This window comes from Polistes fuscatus, unplaced genomic scaffold, assembly GCF_010416935.1.
Source record: "Polistes fuscatus isolate 324 unplaced genomic scaffold, CU_Pfus_HIC Scaffold6, whole genome shotgun sequence".
In the NCBI taxonomy this organism is placed as follows: Eukaryota; Metazoa; Arthropoda; class Insecta; order Hymenoptera; family Vespidae; genus Polistes; species Polistes fuscatus.
Window position 1 is genome coordinate 5,140,636 of NW_025113140.1, and position 23,086 is coordinate 5,163,721.

At 30.9% G+C, this 23,086-nt stretch overlaps 1 protein-coding gene across 3 annotated transcripts; it reads right to left on the reverse strand.

The window, feature by feature from the left end:
* Positions 1–260: 260 nt before the first annotated feature.
* Positions 261–16,936, reverse strand: LOC122523056 (neprilysin-2). 3 transcript variants are annotated; one of them, XM_043644581.1, is made up of 10 exons: positions 16,568–16,936; positions 5,760–5,905; positions 3,540–3,638; positions 3,218–3,463; positions 2,929–3,140; positions 2,682–2,858; positions 2,083–2,577; positions 1,701–1,992; positions 1,366–1,616; positions 261–1,286 (listed from the first exon to the last, which is right to left on the reverse strand). In XM_043644581.1, the coding sequence occupies exons 1-10, from the start codon at positions 16,597–16,599 to the stop codon at positions 948–950; spliced, it is 2,289 nt and encodes a 762-aa protein (XP_043500516.1). In that variant the 5' UTR covers positions 16,600–16,936; the 3' UTR covers positions 261–947. The 3 variants fall into 3 exon arrangements, with proteins under 3 accessions (XP_043500516.1, XP_043500515.1, XP_043500514.1); XM_043644580.1 differs by having other exon boundaries at positions 3,540–3,656; XM_043644579.1 differs by having other exon boundaries at positions 3,540–3,671.
* Between the last annotated feature and the right edge of the window lie 6,150 nt (positions 16,937–23,086).

Genomic DNA, 23,086 nt, shown 5'->3' on the forward strand with positions numbered 1-23,086 from the left:
TTTTTAAAAAAGTACCAACGGAACGTATGTATTGTTATTATAGATTAATATAAAAAGAAATATGTCGAGAAAATAAATCTCAAATTTTTTCTTAGGAAAAAACTTTAACAATCGTAGGCGTTGCTTTTCAATTTTTTAAAAGAATTTTTCTGATCCCTTAAAAACGATATTTTCGAATTTTCACACGAATTGTTAAAGAAATGTTTAAAAATCATATTTCATTCCAATACATGTGGTACTTTTTTATTATAATATCATAATCAATGTTAACGATAGAAAATTTAATAAAACCTAAAAAGAAAAACAAACAAAAAATCGCATAAATGCGCGCTTGCAACAATTGTCTCATCGACACGCGTTTAAATGTAAAATTTAACGAGAAAAAAAATATTAATAATTAACGGCGCTCGCAACAATAATCGATCTATCATCCGCTTGTATTATTTACAGAACACGTAGCATAAACGAGATATAGTTAATTTTTCTTTTTCTTTTTTTTTATATATATATAAAAAGACAATAGTCGTTTATAAACTTGACATTTGAAACACCAGGATTTATTTTACATATAAAGCGTAAAATTCAACCCGATTATATATAATTGATCACGAAGCGACCTAATCCGACCATTGTCCAGAAACACCAATAGATAATTCTTCTTAAGATTTCATTTTTTTTTTCGACCTTTAGAATTGTATTTAAAAAATGAAGAATATTTCTTTTGACGAAATGTCTTCGTTGTTTCTATAAAGCATCGAGTGCAAACCATTCATCCTTTGAGGATATCAATCAATTGATCTGCTAAATATCAACGATGTACAAACATACTTAACGCATATGCATGCTTATATATCGAAAACGCATTGTCTTTGCTTTTTTTTTTGACTAACAAGAAGATAAAGAATTAGTCGATCAACGTTGAGGATGGAGGGTGAGTCTGGTCTGGTTTACCAAACAGCACACTTCTTCTCAGGATTCATTTTCGAACCAAGCGGACAATTGAAGTCTTTAGAAAATTCGTTCATATTTGAGAAAGGACCTAAAACACGAAATTCTCCTGGACTATGGAATCCAGTGGTAATGCGAAGCTTCATCGCTTCTGGTCGATATTTGCTGCACCAAGTATTGGCAGCACTAATCCAAAACATTTGTTCGGGCGTATAGGAAAGTCCTGGTAATTTTGGTTCGGGGTGATTTCTTTTGACCCATTCTTTGTACGCTAAGTAGGCTTCTTTGATGCCACCATTATCCGCAATATTTTCACCTTGCGTATTAATGCCGTTTAACTGTAAGCATAAAAATAATGAATTAATGTCTTAATTAAGATTCGATGAATTATGAAGAATAAGAGAAAGGTTTTCGTACGTTCAAACCAACTTCCTCGACCGTGTAATTTCCATATTGGTGAACAATACATTCAGCTCTTTCTAAATAATTTTCCTTAGTTTCCGGTGCCCACCAATCGACGAGATTTCCTTCTTTATCGAATTGTCTGCCCTGATCGTCGAAACCGTGCGTAATTTCATGGCCAATAACAAATCCGATAGCACCGTAATTCATGTACCGTGGTCGATTGTTGTTGAAGAAAGTTCCTTGAAGAATACCGGCTGGGAATTCTGTCCAATCATTTTAATAAAATTATATTCAGTATTATAATAAAAAAGATAAGGGGAAGATTTTTAAGATTAGAGACAACGTACGGATGCTGTTTTCTATAGATGAATAAAATGCGTTAACGATCGCTGGTCTTCCATGAGTAATCCAATCACTCTTGTTTACAGGTTGCCTAAGTTTGCTGAAAGAATATTCCGTTCCGAAGAGCGTTAAGTTCAAAATACTTTCGAGATAATTTCCTTCGGTCAATTCGAGTTTCTTATAAAATTCTTCAAGTTTTTTATCATCCAATAATTCGTCGGGATAAGCAATGTGACTGGCCATCGATGCTGCTTTGTCCAAAGCACTTTCTTTAGTATTTTCGTCCATCCAATCGACCTAAAAAAAAATGTACAACAAAATTTTAAAAACATGTTAACAATTAATTAATTTTTAGGATTTTTAAGATATTAGAGCAATGAGTTTTACCTTCTTCAAAATTTTCCTAAATTCTTCTCTGATATCTGATACCATTTCAATCGCATTTTTCTTAGCATCTTCCTTGAAATATTTCCTTACGTACATCGCACCAACACTTATCGATAAACTTCCCGAAACTATGTCAACGCATTCCTTCCATCTAGCTTCTCTCTCAGTTTTACCACTCAAAGCTGTCGAATATTGAAGTTGCCTTCTTCTGATGTTCTCCGTAAGATAACTGACCGATGCAGCAGCTGCTCTCCACATGAGATAATTAGCCTGAATCCTTTTCGGCGTTTTACTCAAAAGTTCTTCCAAACTTGTAATATAACTTGGCACGCTAACTATCACCACTTCATTTTCATCAACCTGTACGGTCGGTGCTAATATCGTATTAAAATATTCCTTCCATGGTATGCTTGGAAAGTTCTTGTTTAATTCAGTTATGGTCATTGGGTTGTATAACAACGTTGCGTTACGTCGTTTTTCGTTGGGCAATGATATCTATCAAAACAAAAAATAAAAAAATAAAGAAATCAAGATTATCGAAATGATCCTGATCAATTGTAACAAAAGTCATGAATAATAATTCCAAACCTAAAACTTACATTCGCAAGTTTCATTTCGAATTCCAATGATTCTCTAAGTTCAGTTTTAGCTTTGTTCTTCTCAGCTCCAAGTATTACAGCAATATCAACCATGTAATCGTAATAGGCTTGCACGATTTTATCGTTAAATCCCTTGGACAAATATTCGCGTGACAAACCGAGCGACGCTTGATCCAACTGCAAGTAAATATTTATCAGAGTTTTTGTTTGATTTAACAAAGATCGTTGAGATATATTTTATACTTACATCAATAATGCGCATTGTGCTATTCTTTAAATCTACGCCGATGCTAAAGTCTATGAAATAATCTACGGAATAACCTTGTGTTCTGAACTTGTATACCGCATCTTTCCAAGTGAAATCTTCCTCTTTCCAATTGTCACCATCTAACACAGGCCAACCACCTAATTCGCGCAAAATATTGTGCAGAGGTTCCAAACCTCTTTCTTCGATAGCCGCTAAAAAATAAATCAAAACAAATAATTAGAATTGTATAAGAAGTTCTGAACAATTATACTAGAACAGGATTACTTACTTTTATTCATACAAGTTTTATAAAATATCTTGGCTAACGTGAAGGGTCTTGGCTCATTCGGTGGACTCTTCTCTTCAATGCTGGTTCTAAGTTGTTGTTGAAGATTATCGCTGATAATACTAAACGTATTTACGCTAGTCTTGTCGTCCGGAATGATGGTGGATTTGAGAAAACCACCGCAAGCGAATTTGTAAAAATCATCGCAGGGTTCCACGTCGGGATCCATGTTCTCCAATATTTTCGAAGCTGTATTCAAATTAGTTTCACGCTGGTATTCTATGACAAATTTGATATCTCTGAAATTTTTTTTTATAAAACTCACCGGTGTGTACGCATCCTGCAGAGACGCATATATTTTCTTTCTCTGTTGATTGACGATTGATGGTGGTCGTTGTACCTTTGATTACTTGCAGAGCTTCCGCTGTGGACGGTAGTTGTTCTGAATTAGCAACAGCTAACGACGCGTGCAGATGGTATGCGTGCAGATGCGGATTGGTGATGATAAGAAAAAATAATATGCAATATTAGTGTTAAGCTAATTTATTTTTCTAAATGAGCAATGTCAGTAAAAAGAAACCAAAACTATTAGCAAGCAAAAATGTATTACAATAAAAAAGCAAATACGCGATTAGGACTCTAAATGACTGATAATAGCGATAATGCTTAGGATGCTAATATTTCCGAAGGTTTAAAACGTAAAATTAGTGGAGATATTTTATTTTATTTTATTTTTTTCAATATTCCATAGATAATGGATTGCAGTAACAACTCAAAACAAAATGATTCACCAGACCAGTCATCGTACATTATTTTCTTTTCTCCTTCCAAAATAAATGTTAGAACTACCAAAATGTTTTTTTTTTCGGTGGGAAGGGGGGAGGGAGATTTTTTAAACTTCGAATGAGAACAGAAATTCATTCGCCATCTTTTTTTTGTCTCGTCAAAGGTAGAAAAAATCGTTTCGTTAGTTCCGATAAATACGATTCTGGGTGGTTAAGCTTTTTCAAGGTCAATGAAATAAATTTGGACATGTGTGTTTATTAATTGTTTAATCAAGGGAATTAGAATAGAATAGAAAAAAGAAAAAGATAGCACGCGAGATCGATAAATTTCATTCTCCTGGGTTGCGTTCTATAGTCAATACCGTTGCGATTTATTAAACTTAATGGTGAACATGAATCGTTTAACCCAACTTTATGCTCTTCACCTCGTGTCGTAAGAAACGAAGATCGATTAATCTTGATTATATATCGAGTCAACTGTTTAATGTTTGTACCGAATTGAAATAATTGTGTTCGACATAGATTATCGGACTATTTGACGAAGAGCCAAGTCGTAAAACGAATAACAAACAATGCGAGATCAATAAGATCAACATTCTAATCGATAATACTTAACTCGATATCGTTATACACGATCTTTAGATCTTGTTCACTAGCGTATAATAATTTCGTTAGTAAAAGTGAACGCTGTTTTAATAAATTTTCATACTTTTTGTATTGTAATATTTATTTGAGATGATTTATAATTAATGTATGCTCATAATTATAATTAGAGGGAGTCAAAAAATTAAACAAATATTTTATTACAAATATTTTTATTCTAAAGTAAATTATAAAATTAATTTTTTGATTTTTTTATTGGCTGCAGACTCAGGACCCCGTTTGATCAAAGAATCCTTTTCGCGATAAAAAAAATAAAAATAAAAACAATTTAAATCTCAGAAACTTAAGACAAAATAAATGATACCAAATTTTATTGAACAATTTTTCGACAAAATGGCAAATTTATCACCACAATTAATCCAAATTCGGGTTAATTTGGGTTAATTGAGTAACTCCCCAACGGTGATAGTTTAGAGCCCTCAAAGTTGTTGGTTCAACTCTGTTTTTTTGACTCATATCAGTCCACTGTTATAATTATAGTTGCATTATCAAAAACTTTATTTATTACCGGAAGTTTTTTCTAATTTGTTGGTTGTAAATAGTTTATTTTTAATTTTAAAAGTCGGATAATTTCTTTGGTTTCTCTCTCTTTTCTTTTCTATTATTTTTAATCTTTCATGATTTCGATACCGTAGGAAACATTGATCGACTAAAAATATCATTACGATTGAATGTAAATTAAAACTCAAACACTTAGAAATACTTTCCGGTGTTATCGATCCCGATGCTTACGTATTTTCTTTTACTTTACGTATTTTACTTCGACTTGGTTAGTGACTAACTTTCAAAACACTATTGATTCTGACGCGATTCATGTAATCAACGATTCCAAAAATATTCTTATGCGTCAGAATCGGCTACAGGGATTGATCTTTTTCCTTTTTTTCTTTTTTATATTTTTTTTTCTCAATCATATGATATCCAATCGGACGTCACTGCGATTCACCCTGCTGGCTCGAATGATCAACAAGAATCGTAATCAAATTGATTCATTTTAAAATAATATTTATCAAGTTCTTGATTATTATGATTGCAGCATTAGGTTAACAGGTGCGAATAAAAATGAATCATAAAAAAAATAAAAAAACATTTTTTACCGTTCGACGATTGCTTGCAGGACGCTGTATTTGCGGCCAACACACCAAGCGCGACAGCCAATGCGATGCACAAGAGGACACCGGACACTGCGATTACCGTTAATCCACGTTCCAAAGCCGATCGTCTCTTCCACCATGTTGGATTTCTGAAAACGAATATCAAGGTAAAGAAATATCAAATGTTTATGCAGGGACGAATTTAGGTATAATTTTTATCGGCTAAAACCAAGGGTCCTATTCAATCGAAAGGCCCCGTTTGGGGTAAACGATACAAAATTTCAGAACAAAATTATACAAAGTTTTATTTAAACAAAAAAATTTCTCGACAAAATAGCGAACAAGTCCAATTAACCTAAATTTGGATTAATTGGGTAGGTTTTCAGTATTAATTCGGAGTCCCCAAAGTTTGTGTATCTGTGTTTTTAAACCTGTTCATACGATTTTTTCATAAAAATTGTCTCTAGGTTTGTATTATGCGTTTGTTTTCTAACAATTTATTCTAAACTATGAGTGTAGAAGAATGACAATTTAAAATTATAATGAACCATAATTAGAATGAAACGCGCAATGAACATGCGATGGTCATTTTTTTTCTTGTATTTCTTGCACAATGCCATTCCTATTAAACTGATAAGCGCATGAATTGTCTTTTGCTCATGTTTAATGAGGAATTACGGATTATGTGAAAATTCAAATGTTTTCCTATTCAAATTCTTGTCGTCAAATGAAAAGAAATCAATAGTAAAGGATTGAGACATTTCCTTCTTGCATTCACTTTTTTACAATTGTTTTCGATTGAACGATTTCTAGTATCAAAGGAAGTCGATAATATTTTTTCGTTTAAATTTAATTAGGCGTGTCTCTGACGAATTAAAAAGGAAAGAAAGAATAGGACGATGATTTTTGCAATTTGCCAGTTTTATTGACGAGATTAGGAAAGATTCGAAAGCTAGTTTCATGCATGTACCTATGTGTGTGTATGTGATTAAAGTTGAACCGTTGTTCGAGATAGGTAAAGAATAGATCGTTAAATTACACACGTATACACCCACTGAGAAATATCTTGTATAGAAACTAAAGGAGAGAAGAAAAAAGTGTCGTCTGTGCGGTTTCGCTTTTCTCTACTCTAAAAAAATAATAGCGATAAAGCACGTAAGTATTCAAATTTACTGATTCATACGTACACACGTATAAATAATACAATGTCGCAATAATTTCGCAAGTTCTTTTGTTGCATTGTTATCACTGACGTGAGACCTGGTCATTCGATGATAATGAAAAAGGGAATCTACGGAACAATCTAACTGATTAATATTTAAGCTTAGGATAAATAGTTTTCTACATTTCAATGCTTTTTGTCTACCTATCATAACTTTCATTTTCTTTTCCTGAGAAACTTTCATTTTATTTCTAATCCATTTGTATCATGGTTTACGCCCACGAATTCCCACGGTTACAATTTTTATTTTATCTCGATGATCAAGGTTCCATTAGAGGAAAATAAAAATTTTTCACACGAAATGAGTTTCCAATATTTTAAAAAGAAAAGTTTTATTTACTTTGAAAAAAATGATTTTTTATAATAGATCATTTTTTTATGCAACAAGTAAACTGGTTATTTTGAAAAATATAAAATAATTATTGAAAGTATCGTTGTTATGGCAAACGGTTTCCCATCTTCTTTCGTTTATAGTGAATAATAAAATACGAGTTTGAAAATGTGGTTGCATGAAAGGTGCCGTTTGCGATACGATGCACACTTTCAATCCGGTTTACGTTCGAATGTTTGGTCTGAGACTCATGCCGTGCACGCACATGAATATATCTACGTAGAAGTAAAGTACTTAACTTAGGCCAATGCCGAGCATCGCAATAGAGTCTCATACTCTACGGGACGATGCAACCGAGTGTAATGACCTTTTTGATGCAACATGCGTTGCCACAACATTTCGGATACGCATACAAATATTTATCATTAATCTTTGCAATTCAAAATCACAGAATATCAAGTCGAACAGATTTGAATATTAATCATTACTATCATAAAGATTAAAAAAGTGGCTTATAAAATTTTATTATAATAAAATGAACAAATTGCAATTAATTATTCTAAAATATGATGAAAGATTGAGAATCAATTGATCATAATAATAATAATCAAATAATCGTAGGAGAACGTTATCACTATTCAATTAATTTATTGTACAATAATTATAGTATTTCCTTCGTTAAGATTTATGATAATTGTGTTATGAATTGGAGAAATGATTGAAAATATTAATGCATCGAACGTAGTTTAATTGGATATTTTATTCGGGAGAACTTGTACGGATAAATGGCGCGGACCACACCACGGTTGGATAATTGAGAGAAAGTGTTATTTTATTTCTCGATTGCAAGCCGTGTAAGTTGTTAAGAAAAACCTTAAATTCCGTTTGACGTTTTATCGATATTGATTGGATCGTTACTGGTCATCGTTCGCGTGGTAAGGAAACATTTTCCTCGTAATCGAACGTCGTTAGAGAATCTTAAGAATGCAACAGGTTCCTTGTCCTCGGTGCAAATGAATTTAAATTTATTTTCGACTTTCTAGATATTCTTTTTAGTTTTTTTCATATTTCTGCGACCCCATATAGGGTCAGTAGTCGTAACACGAAACTTCATACAACTATCAATTAAGTTTAATTAAAATAAATAATTAACATGTAAAAGTTGTATTCTTTTTGTGATAGATCATTGGGTGTTGCACAAACTCAGTATCACGTATGATGTTTAATATTCTTATTTGATAGATTACATTTAAAATTAGCGAGAAAAATTAAAATAAAATAAATAACTAACATGTAAGGTTTACTTAAGGTTTATTATTCGAATGGTAATAGAAAATAAATGTAGCCATTAGACAACCTAAATCGATAATTTAGCAACCGATATAGCAATTTCCATAAAGATTATTTGGATAACGATTTGATTTTTTGCTTCGTTTTATGACCATAACGAGATTCATCGATGAAGATGCGATATTCCTCGTATTTCCTAGTCGTTGTACGAAGCTAGCAGAATTAGGTTCCTGTTCGATCTCGAATTTGTCGCGCCAGTGATCAGAAAATCTAATTTACGCTCGTGAAATCGCAAACGATATTGATCACCATACGAGAAATGATGAATTTTTAACGATTTTTTAACAACTAAATGTAATTGCAGCAGGTTTTAAAAATAAATCTATTCATTACCAATACTTTACCACGATCGGTGAAATGATTAGTTAAAGATTTTCAATAACAATTTTCCATTCAAAATATTATTTTATTATATGGAAATTATTTTTATTTATTATTTAATTTGATATTAAATTTACCATTGAGTAAATACCGGTTGTATGATAAATTAGCTGACTATAAAACTGTGATTCTTAATGATAAATATAAATAAGATAAATTAAATAGATCTCGAAGTTTTTCACGTCATACTTGTGTCTTTAATTCGTAGAAATCTTTGCTATAGTTGTTTCTCGTATTTGTAATCGAGTCTCGTTCGACATCGGCACGGTAACCTTTTGACAAGCCAACTTGGCTGGCAGAGCCTTGAATCGAACGGTTGATCGTTTAACATACTTTTCATGACGGAAAAAAAGAAAAAAGAGGAAGGGGCAAAAACAAACTAAGAAAGACGAATCCAACACGATCGACTGATCGAACGGTTGAACGGTCGGTCGATCGTGTGAGCATGTCGAGTACTACATACTCTAAAAAAGGATGCAGACTGCATGTTAACACTAAACGCACCTACAAAAACGTGTAACAAAAAAGTGACCGGTTTTTATTTTTAATTAAAATTCTGCATCCAATGTTACACTACTTTTCGTTCATTTAATTTTTACAATTATTGTTTTATTTATTATTTCAAACGAGAATCCAATTACAACCGTTATTATCAACGCAATTGATTGCAAAGAAATTGATTGAAGAATTGATTGAAAAGAAAAATTGTAAAACAAAATAGAAATTTTGTTAAAGATCGGTATAAAAAGGTAAATTATTATATTTAAATAATATTTAAATTAAATAAATGAAATATAAATTTTTCTTATTCGAATGACTCAACCAGTCATCTTGATGAAATCATCATCAGTCCTTCCTCTCTTCGTATCATTTTTCTTCGTTTAATTTATCTCTTTTTCTTTATCTTCAATAACCTTCAACGTTATACATCCTATTGTCTTCGTCTTCTTGATTTTCATTTTCCACCTTCCCTCATCTCTTTTATGGTTCCTCACGCGATATACAGTGGGTAGTTGATAACCGTACATCTTCTCATTTCCGCAAATTACTAAGATCACGGAAGACGAATTAATTTGCTCGTTTGTGAATTTTATATGACAATTATCAAATCATATTCTCACGCGACTATCAATTCACATCAAGGTCAATAATATTTCCTTGTGATTCTCTTATTCTTCGCGTTATTCGCAATTCCCAACTATAATAAAATCTTTTACTTTAATTTACAAAAAATTCCAAAAATATAATAGAAAAACAGACAGTAGATGTATCACGTAGGAAGAAATTTTTCCTCGACCATTAGTAAATACAAGCAGAATTTAAAAACGACATTGATTGAAAAACCTAACGTTTGTACGCGTCAGAATAGTAGAATAAAGACGAAAAGACCTCGGTTTTAACTTCAAAATTTATTCCGATCTCTAGGCCAGTCACTTTGACGAGAGACAAATGCGATCCGAGTACAAACGATTGGAAAGGTGCGCAGAAGAATACGAACAACTCGTTCCTGGTTCGGAGGTTTGTAAACCTAAAAGCTTATTGTTGTATATATAAGATAGATAGAAGAAATAAATTACGTATGATGTGGGTTTCCCCTTCTCGACTCGGTTAAATTTCTCTTACAATATATGTCTCGTGTCCCTTATTCTTGAATCCTATTTTAAATACACGCGCGCGTGTGTATTTGTGTCTGAATAAATCTAAGTGTTAGTAATTTTGAATAGAAGTTTAGTCGTTGTATTCTATACGTTTACAGGTATATATTTGAATCAAAATGTTTCTGTACTCATTGACGATCCTCACACAAACAAACATAGGCTCATACATAAGCAAACAATCGGGACTACTGTAAGCATACGAAATTTCAAGGTATCTCTTGGAAATATAGGAGTCAATATTTCGAGTATATACCACGAACAGTGGCATACTTTTTATCGATAATTGTATTTATCCTTATATCGATTGGTTCGTTGCTAAAGGCCAGTTACTTGGTACGCGTAAACGTCATTTCCTGTAGAAAGTAACACTTCTGTTTATGGAATGATGAAAGAAAATAACAGATTAGAGGAAGACTCGTCCCCGATTGAAGTGATCCCCGTACGTACAATTTTATCCAAGAATTTTTATATTCGTGATTTGAACTGTTAACACGTTAAATTTAGGAAAAACAAAGTTGCTCTTATTACCAGAATAAACCGGCGATCAGTGCGGTCAATGGGACTAACAGAACTAATGTAACAAGACGATAAGTGAAGATGTCGCGATATACTGATCGTTCTCGCTTTATTTGCTACGCTGCCAAAGATAATATTTTTGAAATCTACTTGCGTAACGTTTCCTTTGAGCAAGAATAATTCTGAACCCGCGTCTGTTAATTGTTGAGATTGGCGAGATATTATAACGCGTGTTTCTTTAATAATTATTCGAAAACTTATAATTTTATGATACTATCATTTATTTCTTTTTAAATTACTAGTTTGTGCAGATACAAGGATGTAAAGAAAAACAAAAATGATTTAATATAAAATGATAGAGGATGGAAATTAATTCTCGCTAACAGTGTGCACAATACTGTAATTTAGTTTTATTTAATATTTGATTATTTATTATTATTAATAGTATTATTTTTTTCTAATAAAAATAATTTTTATTACATATAATAACAATCTTGTTTCTATTTAATTATTAACTTTTAGTAGTATGTAAAAATGAAGGAGAAAAGAAACGAAAAAATTAATTATCAAATAAAGAAAAGGGTGGAAAAGGGATGTAATTGTCGGAAACGGTGTACAGTAAATCAAGTTATTTGTATTAAATATTTTATTATTTATTACTATTAAAATTTTTATCAAATAAACAACTTTTACTAATACGAATACGTAAAGAGTTAATGCGAAAAATAAATGAAATAATAAATAAAAAGAGAAAGTAATACTTGGTGGTACCAGTGGCTTTTAAACAAGATCACGTCTAACGTGATTTTCTTTTTATACGATATAGAACACGAATCTCTTCCGCTTATTTTTCTCTTACTTCCTCTTTCGTTCCTTCTATCCTTCTTTCCTTCTCGAAACATACACACACATATATATATTATATATCTATGTAAGTACTCACATTTACTAAACACAAGATTATGCAACCGACAGACTGCGATGCGATATCGCGGAAATTATCGAATGCAATATTTACGTGGCTTTTCCTATCATCTCTTCTTGCAGAACCACAATGTTGTTCAGTTTTGCAAGAGATACGCGCAGGACACGCGAATAAACTCGATGACAAATACTCTGTTCTATGATAAAGTTGCAACAACATGAATCAAATTAATCAAGTATTTGAATAGTTGCATAATCGAATAATTTCATTCATTTAATTGTATAGAAAACATTCATAGTAATCATAGATTTTGATTGAAGATAATCAATTATTTCAAATCACAATATGCAATTTAATTTAACGATAAAAATTAATTGCAATTGATAATATTCGGAATATCGTATACGATTAAGTCGATTGTAATTCATAGTAAGTTAAACGAGTTGTGACACTATAAAATTGTAACTTCGTTGCCAGGAGTCACCGTTAATTAATCTGAGTACCGGCTTACGCGTAGAACACTATTAAACTCTACGAATCAAAGGTCACTCAAATCTAAATCCCATGAAATGAGATTAAATTATACAGGATTTTACGAAGATTCAAATGTTTATCTTATTAATTAAATCTTACAAAAATTCTTACCGATATATAATCAAATTTTTAAGCCAATTTTTATTATCATCATCTTCTATCGTTAGATATTTCTTCTGTTATTTTTTTTTTCTTGTATTTTTTTTTCTTCTTTTCGATGTATATCTGATTTCGCATTGAACGACACGATTTATCAACGTGCAACGTCGATTGCAACGGGTTCCACTCCTGTCCGGAATGACTACTGCAAACTAAAGATAAATCAATTTCGATAATTGTGCGAGATATGGGATCGTTCATCGAACGATTGGCCGTTCGTTATAAGCGAGTTTATATGCCAGAGGACTTCTCTTCATTTTTTCCTCTCCTTTTTTTTTCTCTTTTTTTCTCTTTATTTTGTTTAATATGTTTCCTATTATTTTTTTCATATAATTTTTCTATTTTTAATACACACAAAGTCTGACAATATTTCCGCATTTTCTTTCACATCCATCAACGCATCCATTGCAGACGGTCTACGTTATTACGATTTTACTACTCATACATATATTTATTTCCACTTGATCTGTGTGTGTGTGTGTGTGTGTGTGTGCCATCGATATATTCAACGTCAGCGTAGAAAAACCTTTGTGTAAATTTTAATCGATGCTTAGGATTTATTCTTCCTTTTTTATTTATTTTTAACAGAAACTTCTCGTATATTTCAATCATATTCGTCACGTCTATCGTTCGTTAATTTTACGAGACGCATATTAATTGCTTTTCAAACATATAGGACAAATTTAACAGAAAACCAATCAATTTCGTTGACGGCTTGCATTATCCTATTTTCTATATTTATTTTTCTTTTGTCTCTTCTTTCCATTTTCTTTTTTTTTTTTTCTCTAAAGATATGTGCAAATATTATTATTCTCATCATTACGGATCGATTATTTTGGTTCAATAACATCATTCGTGCAAACAAGAAACGCTAATTCACTACCACTCGAAAGAAGAATGTCTAAACCTAATAACCTTTGTTCAAATGATTGTTGTTCAGACTTTCTGCTATGATACTTATTCTTGATACAAGTTGCAACTTATGTAGACATTTGTAAACTTGTACCATGAACCGTAATGTCTCACGAGAATAAACGGTACTGGTTAACTTTCACTCTATGTTACCTCCGATTCAACCTTTTGTAAGTTTCGCAAATTTTATATGTTTACCAATCATCATCCATACCTTTCTCATTTTATTTTCATTCCTTTCATTCGTAAGTTAACACAAATTTTCTGATCTAAATTTATTAAATTTCTTTTTTATGCTAAAAAATTTAGCATTGCTCATCGAACTGAATTTTTTTCAGACAATTGGCGAGAATTTTTCAAGCAACCGTAGAATAAATTTAAATTAAACGTTGATTTACGTGGAAAATTGTATTATACGTTAAAAATAAAAATCGGTCCGAGTTGTTACGGGCAATCCAATATCGTGAAACTAATTAAAGATTCAATTGGAAAAAATCGTATGATTAATCTATTAATCCATAATAAATGTGAACGCGAACAGGAAGATAAACGTAACGTGCTAAGTGAATTTCAATCCTTTCGTGCTGCACATAATGCATACACATATACATCGTCTTATTTCGTTCCACTTTGGTGCAAAGTGCGTTTAACATGCAGAGCTCTATTGTTAGTAAGACCTCGATAATTGAATCGATCAACGAGTATACACTTTGAAACATTCACATAAACCATACATAAACATAAACGAGAGTACTATAATGTTCTTAGAAATAATTTCTACATATTGTTCTGTATCGATTTCTAACGAATTTATGAAAAGAATTAACGCACTAGATGCTATTGAGTTTGTTCATTTTTGTTGTTAAATTTATTATTCAACGAGTTTGCGTGATAATTTTGTCAAAGTTATATCGTACATTTTGTGAATAATATTTAAAGACAATTGAAAAGTTGTCGGGCGTAACATCAATGCCTGGTCGACGTGTTTTATCATCGTCAATCCTGACGTGCATTGAAATCACGAGATTTCTATTTCTATCGCGGAAGAAAATCGTTTAATTGTGCAACGTTGTTTCAAGTCTTGCGACTGAAAACGTGATCGACGAATTCGCCGGACTAGAAATAATTTACGTGAAAGTATATTTATAATTGAAAAGAGAATAAGAGAGAGAAAGAGAAAGAAAGAGAAAGATTAGTTAGTTGAAAATGATGGTTCAGTTGTTCACCTGCACGATCACCTTGAATGAATAAAAAAAGGAATTAACGTTTGGAGATGATTTTTCTCGAGATGTAATTATTTCTGTAAGAAGATACAAGAAACTTTTGATAAGATCTCGATAAGATTTCGATGTTGTAGAGATAAGGTAAAACTTGAAATGCAGAAGACTTTAGACAGAATCTCTTATTGGAAAGTTTATCTAGTATCATGATTTCTCGTTGATTGAACGAGAAAGGTTTTTAGATAATTATTCGAGAATAATTATTTCTTCTTGTTGGGTAGACGTTTCATTCTCTTTCAAGGTTTCTAAAAGATGTATAGGGAAAGTTATTGAGATGATTAGAACACAATTAATAGAAAATTAAAATATTTAATTTATTTAATAATACTTATGATTAAAATCGAAAAGAAAATGTAAGTAAATTTTAGTTTGGTGTGTATTGTTTAAAAAAAGTCATAACAATTTTATTTATTTAATTTCGACTAATGTAAGATGAAACAAATTGCAGCGACTAAAATATATATCAAATTTATTTCATATAGAGAGCTATTATTATTAAAAAATAATTTAAGTAAAATTTTGTTGGATTTACATTGTTGCAAAATTACGTTAATTTTATTTATTTACTTAATTTAGCCTGAAAGAAAACAAATTACGATGAATAAAAAAATAAAAAATTTGCTTATTAATATATTATTATTAGCTGAAAAAAAAATGTAAGCAAATTATCGTACGTGAAAATGAAAATATTATAATAATATAAATTATTAGCTGAAAATAAAAATTGTAAGTAAATTATCGTGAATGTAAATTACTGATAACTCATGAAAAGGTTTGATTTACTTAATTGACGTAGCAAACTTTCATCTCCTGTTTTATATATAATACTTTTTATTCTCGATCGAACTTGACTGGTTTCACAAATTGACTGGCAAGTTTTTGCTAACGTTACGTAAAGTATCGGTAGACCTATGAAGCCGATAAAAATGTTCTACGAACGTATAAACGCCTGAGTTGTTCTTATAAGTCCTCTATATACAGTCGAATCCCTCGTAAAAATCAACCGGGAAGAAAAGAAAGAAACATAAAACTTGTTACGGGAAAGCTGCATCTTACGATCGAGCAACCGTTTACCCACATTTTCTCTCTCTCTCTATCTCTCTCTCTCTTTCTTTTTATCTATATAAACATAAAAAATCCTATATTTCGCACACCATTAAATAATCAAACCTTGGAGCTTTTATTTTGTTTACACGATCGACCAAAAAAAAATAAATAAAAATAAAACGATCTCCCCTTATTTGATCTTTCCAAAGTTTATTTTAAAACAGACTTCCACGAGTGTCTTAAACGAACGTTTTTTTTTCCAGTGTAAAAAATTCGATTTCATTGGACATTAATGTGCTGATTTATAATAAACGATAATATTTATTCGAACTTTCGAATTTTTTGCCATACTAACAGCTGTCTTTTTTCTTCTTTTTTTTTTTTCTTTCAAAATACATAATTATACATAAACGAACGTTTGTCCTTGTATAATAATATCATACAAAATTATATAATAAAAAGAGAAAAGATTGTGGAAATTCAATCAAAAACTCACTTAATGACGGTTTGCTTCATACTGTTGGTCATCTTCTCGCTGATGATACTGAAGCCCCTTCTTCTTCCCGAATCTTCTCAAATATAATATTTGACTGTCTTTCACCAACAAATCTTTCGTTAATCTGACGAGAGCTCACTGTTTACACGATAAACACACACGGAAAACAAGTTTGTATCTGAAGTCCTTTATTTACGATATTCATCGGAGAGATTGGAATAGAAGTACTAAGATGTTTAGAAGAAATATGTATATTTCTTTTGGTCTATCTTTCAAATTATACTTCGAGAGGATCTCTCCTCTCTCTCTTTCTCTCTCTTTCTCTCTCTCTCTCTCTCTCTATCTCTCTCTTTCTCGTTCTTTTTCTCTTATATTTACTTTCTTTACCTAGTTCGAGTCCGGAAACACATATATATATATATATACATATATATGTGTGTAACGATTTGGAGTGTTGGCGCCGGACTGAACGGGCGCGCGCGTTTCTCCTCATATTTAAACGCCCTCTCCCTACCTCTCTGATCCTCTCTCAGTCAGTCTCTCCTTCCTAGCGCCACAGAGTTTCAACTACTCTCCTTTTTCTTTTTATATGTCACGACAATTCTCTCTCTCTCTCTCTCTTTCTCTTTTTTTGTCTTTTTCTTATTTTTTTTTATTATTCTGTCTGTCATTTTTTCATCTCTCTTTTTTCCTCTCCTTTTCCCATCTTCTTTTTGACTTTCTCTCTCTCTCTCTTATTTTTGGGACTCTGTCTCTCTCATTTTTATTGTAGCCTGTTTCTCTCATTTTTGGTCTGTTTTTCTCTTTTTCTCTGAAATTTGTGTTGTTATTCTCTCTCCCTTCTCTCTTTCTCTCTTTCTCTCATTAATCCTCTTTTTCAGATATATTTTATTGACTTATTTTCTTTCTCTTTTTCGTTGTTTATCTATTTTCCTATATTTTTCTATTTTTCTATCTTTTTCTTTCCCCTTTTTATCTCCTCTCTCTCTCTTTCTCTTTTTATTTGTTCGCTTTCCCTTTCTTTCACCTAATTTTCCTTTCCTTTCTTTATTTTCTATTTTTCCCTATTTCCCTTTCTTTATTTTTCTTAATTTTCTTTTCTATTGTTTTCTTTATTTTTCTTGTTCTCTTTCTTTTTTAATTTTCCCGTCATTACTTATCCGTGTTACTTTCAACGGGGAAAAGGCACGGTCGATCAAAATTACATCAATCGTGTTAAATCTTATCCTTGGTACAATGTAGACACGCGCATTGACCCTTTCTACCGACAATATCCTTCGTACTCTTACGCAAAACTCGATCATTTCCTTTCTTTTCAACTTTAAACGTTTCATTATAGTTCAGTCCATCAACTATAACATAAATGTATTTATTCGAATAAATAAAATTACATCGTTCGTGCTTATATATTCTATTTATAACATTTTTTTTTTAGGTATGACTTAACCGATTCCTTTTAATATCATCGTTTTAATTAATTTCTAAAAGATAATTATTAAATACGAACTTAGAAAGTCAACTGTAGTTGTACGAGTTATAACAAAGATAAAGTGTTCGAAGGCTCTACGAGAACAGAGAGAAAACTGGTTTCGACCGGTTGCGTTACAGGATAAACCGATCGGCCATCCATGGAGATCCTTCGTTCGTTCTCATTAATTACGCATATACGATTAACTAGTTGATCAACGATCAAATGACACGACGCGTAAAACTTCAATGTTTCTTATACTCTCTTGCACTAAAAAACCTTCCCTGATTTTATCTTTTATTTTTATTTAATTTTACAACCTACAAAAACAACTCGACTACCAGTAAACCAACACTCGATAAGGTTCAGGACGACACGATCAGGATTTAATTAAAAAAAAGTATTTAATATAATGATAAAATGAAACCGTTCAAAACTACGATTCACTGTCTTAATTTACATAAGATTATTAATTAATTCGATTGGTATTATAATTCTTGGAAATGATCAATATATTATTGATCTTGTTCTTTCGGTGCATTATTTGCTGGAAGGACGAACAAACGACACGTTTCTAACTTCTTCGAGTATAATTTAAATTTATCCTGATTGAAAGGATTTTATGTTAACGAAATATTGTTCTTAACATCGAATGAATGAATTACAAAAGCTGCCGGTGCGTAAATTTGACCGAGTTTCATAAAGTTTTGACAAATCAACGCTGACACTGTTATTATGGTTGTAAGTTTTGAGAGCATTGTCCAGAAACTTTTCAGCTTACTGTCCTAGAAACACAGCTTCGATGGTTCGAAGTGTTCCACTTAAATGTTACAAGTTACAATGCTTATTTTTGGACAATGTAAGATTTATTTAAGCAAATATGCTTCTTCTTATTTTTATTTAACATTAAATCTTCCAAGAAATGTTCAATTAGTTTCGTAATTGTTATCTATCGTACGAAAAGTGTACCTAAGCTTATATAATTGTCTACGCGTTCATCGTATAATAAAACTAATATTTTTACTTTTATAAATCATGAATTATTTATTATCAGAATTGTGAAATTAAATTGCTGACGTAGAATTAACGCAAGCAGACGATTATCCGATCGCTATTTTTTCAAATATTTGTCACCGTCCAGTATAGAAGAAACTTTAAAAAATATGCCAAAAAATATAATGTTTTCGTTGGAATGTTGGAAGAAACGGAAAGGAGTATGACAAAGTCTACTAGTTACGATAGTTCGTTTAAGTCTTTGTGGTCTTACAATAGAATAATTGTTTAGCGGGGAAATCCAAGCTGCTTCTAATCTGACTCAGAAAACTATGAAAACGTTTTTTTTTTTCCAATAAAACCAACAAAAATAATAAAAATAAATAATTCGAGTTAAGCATTGGTTCCATTATTTCTAAAATTATGTTCAAACGATATTTTATTTATTCTAAAAAAAAGCAAAAAAATTATAATTAAATGCAAGAAATTTAATTAATTATTTCAAATATAAAATTATGCACAAATTTATTATTAATATTGTTATTGTTATAAAATAAATCATTGTTATTTTAAAATTATATTTTTTATTCTAATCAATCTTTTTATTGTTTATAATAAATTTAATTATTACGATAACAATCAAAAGCATTTGATCTTTTCGAATGTTTTAATAGGTCAGCAATACGTTGAGAAAAATCGCGTAGATATTTTCTTTTTTCTTTTTTCTTTTCTCAATGAAAAATAAAATAAAGCCAAGCTTCCCAGCGACTTTCAAGATCGCGTTCGACGATCTCTTCTCACGATCGAGTCCGGTCATCCGTTCGACCTTCACCTTCTTTTTTTATGCGTAGAAACTTGCGACTTATGTTGGCGGCAAGAAATACCTTCCACCGGAACGCAAAAAACAATTCATCTACATCGAGGACGATGATCAAGGATGAATAAAAGTGAATAAATATTTACTACGTTAGGTGAATACCTTATCGATTTTCTATTATCTTTTGTTTCCAATTTATTTCTATTTATAAATGCATACTAATAACACGTAAACACAGATTCTTTTTTATCATCCAATCTTCATTTTGCTAAATAATATTTTTTTTTTCACGTTTATTCGGTTTTTGGTATTTTCAAATCAGAATTGTAGGATTTTGGTGAAAAAATGGAGTCTGGTCTAATTGGACAGGGGGATTGAAATCTAAGTTTTCTGTTTCTTTTTTCTTTTTTTTTTCGAGCGATTGTTTTATCAACTTAGCTTTGTTTGTCCTGGTGTTTGTATGTTAAATCATTTGTTTCACTTTTGCATGAAAAAACGAATAAACTTTTTACTCGACCCAATTTATATAAATATAATGACAATCTTTTGAAGAAACGTTTCTAGTCTTTTTTTCTAATCGATCGTATTTAATTTGGTAAAATCAATAGAATCCTATCACATTCTATCTGCGATCTGTCATACGTAATTTAAATTAGAATTCATCCCTGTCGCTTTTCATTTGCACAGGACACAATTCGATAATATTTAAAAATTCAATCCAATAAATTTCTCGACTGAAAAACTTCAACGAGGACGATGAACTTCGAGGAATAAGTATATTGAAATTTGATACAGAAAAATCTTATTGAATTTATCCAAAGATAACCTTGATGAACACTCACGTAATTACGAAATAAAAATATTTAAAAGAACTGATGGTTTGTTTGATAAGCATAAAATATTTTTCAATATTTTCTTAAGTGCTCCAATGGTTTATATGTTGTAATTCATAAATGAACGAGGACCATCAAATTTAGTTTAGGAGAGTCTGTTTGTAGCGAATGAAAAATATAGGCATCCCAGAAAAAAAGTTATAACAAGCATAAAATATGGTCTTCTATTTTTCGGTACTGTGTAACACGAAATAAACTAGTTGACTGTATAATAAAACAAAAAAATAATATTAATAGATTTATTATTTGTAATTAATATTGTGCAACTATGTACTTGAAGTTTCGAGTCACATGTTTATACCACCACTGATTTATACACTGCGTTTTATTTATTAAAGAATTTAATTTCCTATTGATTTTATAAACACCTATCGCCTTATTATATAAAATATGTAAATAGATAGTAAAAAAAAAATAGGGAATAGTTATCCGGTCGTTCTAGATGAATTAACTTTATACTCTTTCATAAAATGAGCACATTATAAGAATAAATAAATACATTAACGGGTTATCAGACTTTTAGTGTAATAAAATTACACCTAACAAAACAATAAATTGAAATAAGAATTAACATTGCATATAAATGATCGAACAAGATATCTTTCGAAGTTACGATTATGTATGTACTCGTTCGTTCGAGTTCAGTAGGCTACAACTAGTTTGAAGATAACGCGCATCTATGTGAGTCATCTTATTAGATATAGGATTATACATTGCAATGTCTTTTAATGCAAATCCCTAAAACAACTATCTGTTACTCCAGCTAATTATTTTATCTTATCATTCAGATACACACACACACACACACACACACACCTTTTAGTAATATACAATTATTATATATTCATATAAATTATGAAATAAATGATGACAATGGTTTGACTTATTAAAGTTAATCTGATATAATTATGTTATAAATATATTTTAAAATAAATATCATAAAATAAATGATAACAATGTTTTGACTTAAAATCCACTGTTAAAGATATTAACTGATGAACGCATATTGTTGAAATATAAATGTAATACTTAATCATATTTAAGTTGTTTAGAGAACAGAAAGGAAACAGTTAATCTCTGCGAATTAATAGTGCTAAATTAGTTTCAATTGCATTTATGGGTAGAAGAAGAAAACAACAAGGACAAAAACCGATTACAATCAGCTCGAAAAGTGGTAGTTGTTCTTCTTAACTTGTTAAAAATCTATATCAAGACAGGATTGATCCAATTGGGTTGATTCTTTTCATAACAAATGGGTCGATCATGGTGACGTGTTAAGTTGAACTAGGAGCGGTTCACGAGTCTGTGTGCTTAGATAAACTTGCAAACCTATATTCACACATAATACACACATATACACATACATTTGTGTATACGAAAGAAGTTTATCCAGGTTATCCCGTTAGGATTATTGCTGGACTAACATAAGATAGTAATCGGTTATCAGCAATCGTCTAATCTTCTCTACAAGCATCCTTCTTTCGATGAAACTCGTATTTAGACTCCACCTTAAACTATCTTACTTTTATTCCTATCAACGATCTATCTACGATTCTTTTATTTTATAATAACACGTTAGATGGAACAACAGTTCTCATTCTGAACGTAGAATTATCATTGCATTGACTTTTCTCGAATGGATTCATACGAAAATCTATAATTAAGAAATCCTATTTTTGATCATTTCTATTGAATGAAAGCTTACGTTTTAATCCACGATCTTTATCGATCACGTTTACTCCAACTCTAAGCTTATTTGCAGAGTTACTGTCCTCGTTAAACTATCCAACGTAATGAATCCGTCTCTATGAATAAGAACGCAAGAATTTAACTTATTCTGATACTTAATTGATGAATGAAGTTATTATTAACATTCCTACTAAAACTTCAACACTAGTTTTTATTACGTTTATCATCATTAATTTTTTTATTAGTTGCAACTGAAGATAAGAAGGTTAAAAAGATAATGCATTATGTACAAATTTGACGTTATTTTAAGATATTAATATATATATTTAAATTTGCTCGCACCATTGCGGAATTTTCGTGAGTCATTAATGTTAAAGTGCAACTTTTGTGGAAACAAAAAAAAATTTAAGATAAAAATAAAAAATATGAAAATTCCCGTTCGATATTTTTTTTGCGTATCTTTCAGCGAAGATAATCGAGTTGGGTTTGATGAAAGATCGAAAATATAGGGCGAGTTGTTAGTACCGGGTAATATCGTGACGCCTACGCAATTTCTTTCTTTCTTCCTTTCTTTCTTTCTTTTTATCAGTGGACTTGATGCAGTTCGTAACGAGAGAAGCTCGGCATCGTTTCGATGTACATACTCGATGTGTATGTGT

Excerpts from the sequence above, each read along its gene's own strand:
- LOC122523056 (XM_043644579.1), bottom strand. The coding sequence starts at position 16,599 with ATGACCAACAGTATGAAGCAAACCGTCATTAA. Across the intron at positions 3,141-3,217 it reads TAAAACTTGTATGAATAAAA|CGGCTATCGAAGAAAGAGGT; the intron begins GTAAGTAATCCT and ends TTTATTTTTTAG. Across the intron at positions 1,993-2,082 it reads TTAGGAAAATTTTGAAGAAG|GTCGATTGGATGGACGAAAA; the intron begins GTAAAACTCATT and ends ATTTTTTTTTAG.